This window comes from Borostomias antarcticus (genome assembly GCF_949987555.1).
Source record: "Borostomias antarcticus genome assembly, contig: scaffold_77, whole genome shotgun sequence".
Classification (NCBI taxonomy): Eukaryota; Metazoa; Chordata; class Actinopteri; order Stomiiformes; family Stomiidae; genus Borostomias; species Borostomias antarcticus.
The window spans coordinates 100,163-105,377 of NW_028175689.1; the positions used below are offsets into that span (position 1 = coordinate 100,163).

The following is a 5,215-nucleotide window of genomic DNA, read 5'->3' on the forward strand; positions in this document are numbered from 1 at the left end:
TAAAGTCCATGATGATGGTTGCCTTAACTACCTTCTTTTTTATACTCTAGGTAATTAGTTTTCGCTTATGAGGGTGCCCATCAATAACAATGACCTACTGCTGTTTCTGCTCCGGATCTAGCCTGAGCGCTTCCTCGAAAGCTTCTTCTCTCACGGCTTACGTCTCTCTTTCCACATTGGGCCACAATCTCTTATTATTGGCTGGAGGACGGACTGTAATAACGTTGTTGCTCTTCCGATCCATATTCATGACCGATTCTGCTGTTCGAGGATTGAGTTTTACCGTATAAGCGGTGGCTACCTGTGCCATTCGTTTGCCACTAGGTTGCGGTTTTTTTGATACGACAATGCAGTCGCACCCAAATAATTCTGCATACACAAATCCGCAGTCTTGCATAAGAAACTGTGGTTGGATAGCTTTTAGTAAGTGGCTGAGCATGACGATACAGCGCTGACACACAGCATCACATGTTAGGCAAAAACCTAGAGAGGTTGTTAGAACTGGTGGGTAGGAAGGGCGAAAAAAGAAGCTAAAGGCACACAGCCTTAGTGCATTACCCGCTGCTTTTCAATATTCCACTCCCGTTCTTTTGTGACAGCGCGTTTATCAAATTCCTTCTTGCCTCGTGCGAGGGCAATCTGGCATTTGATTAAATGCCCTTTCCAGTACAGCTTGGTAGCGATACAGGTGCGACCCTTCTGCTTGGTTTCAGAAAACAGTTTTGCCAGCTCTCGTTGACGGAGCAGTAGTTTTCTATCACGCAGCGGATCTGCTGCTACATGGGTAGCCGTCGTGGTTAATGGAGTGATCTGAGCACCAATCAGCCAAGCTTCCCCGTCTTTCAGCAGGACATAGCCGTCAACTAGCTGAACCTTGCTTTGCCTGAGACTTTTCACCTCCCAGCCAGCAAGTGACATGCCTGCTTCGAAAGTTTCGTCAATGTGATAGTCATAACGGGCTTTCTTGTTGACGACGATGGATGAATCGCCCTGTTTGCCTTTCTTTGAACTTTTTGCCATGATCTGGATTATAGGGGCCACTTGATGTAAAGTCGCTCAATTTTGAGCGATCCGAACTGGTTTTGATAATAGCATAGGATCAACGAATGTTTCGCAAAGTGAATATTTCTGCAGTTAATAAGCACTGTATTAAAAAACTATGCAATGATCATGTGGACAGCAAAACCGATTAAGATGTAATGCCTAACCGGTACAATGACTGCCAACCATGTTTGATCTTCTCCGTTCTTCTGCCAGCAGGCTGTTTCATTTGAGGTCGTTTTTATCGCTGGTTGCACGGTTTGGGGATTGTGCAGTTCCCGTGAAATTATAGCTCGGTAATAGTTCAAGAAGCCGGCTGAAATGCAGTGTGACTGTTCTGGTCTTCGACAACTGACCATGATTGATAAAGATGATCGTTGCTGTATAACTGTGGGTATCTATAACATCGCTTAATTGTTGTTTTTCGTTGTCCTGACCTGTCTTACAAACGGTCTTGTGGTAGTTCTTTTGATACGACCATGCAGCCGCTAAAGCATCATGGTTTTTGATATATATGGTAACACAAAAGAGACGGCTTTATGCTGATATAACGTCGTCAAACCAATCACTTCATAACACCGTTTATTGTGAACGCATCCTACGTCAATACTATAGATGATTCATTCTTCTCACCAGCTCGTGATCATTTGGACGCTATCACTCAATACATTGAATCCATTATCTAACAAGAGCATGGCACCATATAGAACTATATCAGGACTGAAGGCAACGAAGTATTACTCCTTCTCCTCCAAGGGTATCTGGATAAACAGACCAGCGATGAGCCGCAGCAATCGTTGGTAACGGGTCGCAACGGTGAGCAGAGGAATTACGTTAGGAAAAATACCTCATGACAACTAACCAGCTTGTTTGGTTCTGTCTTAATCAGGCATCGCAGTTACAGCCAGCGGAAGCAATCAAGCGTGTTTCCGCTTGATGCTCAGTTAAACCTCATACTGACAAGTACTCTGATGGCATGAGGGGGGGGGGAATTGTAAGTGATGCTATGGATCGCTTTTATGATCGAACGATTAAACGACATAGTGATAGTTGCCCAAGTATGGTTGGCAAACGACAGGCTATGCAACTGGTAGCGGATACGGCTCAAGACTTTGAGGCTTTTTACGAACAGCACAAGGTTGGGATTGAGCAAACATAAGACCTGCAGATTCTAAGTTTTGACGGTAAGGGCTTGGTGATGCGCCAAGGATGGTTAATGGAAGCAACCAAGAAGAACGCGCAAAAGAGTCAGTAAAAGCTGCAAGACAGGCTCATTATGGGAGAGGATAAAGATCGCAAACGAATGGCACAGTTAGCCACCGTTTATACGGTAAAATCCAATCTTCGAACGGCAGAATTGGTCATGGATATGGATATGGATTGACAACGTTGTTAAATTCCGTACTTCAGCCAATAATAATATGGTGTTGGCCAGTGTAGAAAGAGAGACGGGAGCCGTGATAGAAGAAGCTTTCGAGGAAGCTTCTTCTATCACGGCTAGATCAGGAGCAGAAACGGCAGTTGGTCATTGTTATTGATGGGCACCATCATCCACGGGAACTTATTACCGGGATTATGAGGAAGAAGGGAGTTAAGGCAACCATCATCATGTACTTAAATATCTGTGGGAAGCCGGTTACTGCTTGCACGACAAGGGTGATAAGGCTATTGAAAGCTTGATGGCAGAACTGTCCATGGAGATACTCAGGGGAGAGTCTGACAAGGTGGCCAAGGGAATCAGGCACAGTGCGAGCAAGAGAGGTCTGACAAAACGTGGGGCTATTGATAAGTGTGCAGACCATCTGCAAAAAAACTGTCCTAGGCTCTGCTACGACAAGGCGCTGGATGCTGGCTATCGGATTGCCAGTGGAGTCATTGAGAGAGCCTGCCGCCATGTGATCAATGACCATATGTATCTAACATGGGCAAAATGGAGTTTGTGAGGAGCAGAGGCTGTGTTGAAGCTACGCTCACTGGATTCAAGTGTAGATTGGCAGGCGTATTGGAACTTCCATAAGTAATGCTCTCGCCTTCGTCATCATGGAAAACTAATGGATGTGGCGTCGTAGAAAGGGAACAACACCCAACGGCCTGTGAGTTAATAAAATAATTTGACTCATCGGGGAACTCATGTCTGGAAAGAATCCAATTACTTCGGAACAAACTTGGGCCAGTCTCTGGGCCTTTTTGTTCGCCGCAGCAGGCTCTGCCATTGGCCTAGACAACATCTGGAGATTTCCTTACATCGCTTGGCAATACGTGGTGGTGCATTTGTCATGCTCTACCTGCTCTGCATCGCCATTGTGTGGTTCCCTTGCTACGACGCCCCATTCATTAGTTCTCCATGCTTACGAAGGCAAGAACATTCCTTATGGAAGTGACAGTACGCTTGCCAATCTCTACTTGAATCCAGTGAGCATAGCTTCAACACAGCCTATGCCCATTACAAACCTCACTTTGCCACGGTTAGATCCATTCGGTAATTGATCAAATGGCTGCAGGCTCCTTCAATGACTCCACTGTCAATATGATAGCCAGCATCCAGCGCCTTGTCGTAGCAGAGCTAGGGACGGTTTTTTTGAATATAGTCTGCACACTTATCAATAGCCGCCAGTTTTGGATGACCCCTTTTGCTCGCAATTTGCCGAATTCCCCGAGCCACCTTGTCAGACTCTCCCCTGGGTATCTTCAGGGTCATTCTGCCACTCAGCTTTTAATAGCCTCATCCCCCTTGTTGTGTAAGCAGCGACCGGCTTTCACAGATGTGCAAGTACAGAGATAAAGTCCGTGATGATGGTTGCCTTAACTCCCTTCTTTTTCATAATCACGGTAATCAGTTTTCGCTGATGATGGTGCCCATCAATAACAATGACCCACTGTCGTTTCTGCTCCTTATCCTACCTGAGTGCTTCCTCGGAAGCTTCTTATGTCACGGTTTCTGTCTATCTTTCTACACTGGCCAATACCATCTTATCTCTAGTGGGAGGACGTAATTTAACGTGAGTTCTATGGTGAAAGAGAGGTGAGCCACAGTCAGTTATCTATCTTTCGCATACCAAACCATAGATAACGAACTGGAGGCTCCCGTGTCTATTGTCAATGTATTCTGTGATGTTGATGATTTTTGTATAACATTGTGGCTCACAATGCCATAGACCGCTCATCCGTCATTCAAAAAAGCCTCCAGTGATATCCAAGCTATCGCTCAGTGAAATAATGACCATCACCATCTATTTCCATCCAGTGTCTTTCGCAATTTCAAGCACTATTACCAGCGACTGATCACACAACATAAATCTGACTATTTTCAGAATTTAGTATCCTACAATCGTTTTGTATAATTCATGAAACAGGCTTTGATACCACTGACGGTTGATCTAAAATCTCAGTGTATGGGGCAACTAACGGGCCTATCATTCATTGATTCAATGCCCATAGTTGTCTGTGACAACCCTATGATCAACAGCCACAAGGTCTTCAGTGAAGAGGCTAAACGGGAGAAAACGTCTGCAGGTTGGAAGTTTGGTTTTAAGTTACACCTCATCCTTAACCATCTGGGAGAAATTCTATCATTTTGCCTAACAACGGCTAACATTGATGACCGTAAACCAGTACCAGATTTCATCGAAGAGTTAACTTGTTGGATTTATGGATATAATGGCTATGTCTCTTAGAAGCTAGTAGCATGGTTGCGGGAGAAAGGCTTGAATCTAGTAACTAAAGTCAGGAAAAATATGAAGCCAAAAGAGCTGAAGGCCTTTGATAAAATGATGTTGAGGAAATGGGCAGTAATAGAAAGCGTAAATGATCAGTTGAAGAATATTTTGCATATCAAACATACTCGACACCGTTCACCATATAATTTCGCTGTAAACCTGATGGCAGGATTGATTGCCTATGCACAGGCAGCCCAAAAAGCCACATATTGATGTTTCGGCACTAACAGGATGTGTCCCAATGGCTGTCTGATCGTTGAACGCATGTTAATTTAACGACGCTGTGGCTCTTCCGATTCATACCATGACTGATTCTGCCGTTCGAGGATTGGGTGCTACCTGTGTCATTCGTTTGCGATCTTTCTTCTCTCCCGGACTGAACCTAGTTTGCAGCTTCTACTGACTCTTTTGCGCGTTTTCCAGGGTTGCTTCCCTCAACCATTCTTGGCACATCACTA

General features: G+C 44.8%; 1 protein-coding gene across 1 annotated transcript; it reads right to left on the minus strand.

Annotated features, from left to right (window-relative positions):
* Nucleotides 1-546: 546 nt before the first annotated feature.
* On the minus strand, nt 547-1,020 carry LOC311329305 (ssrA-binding protein-like; the record flags this gene model as incomplete). The annotated part of the gene is made up of 1 exon (XM_084463167.1): nt 547-1,020. The coding sequence occupies one exon, from the start codon at nt 1,018-1,020 to the stop codon at nt 547-549; it is 474 nt and encodes a 157-aa protein (XP_084319293.1).
* Nucleotides 1,021-5,215: the final 4,195 nt, after the last annotated feature.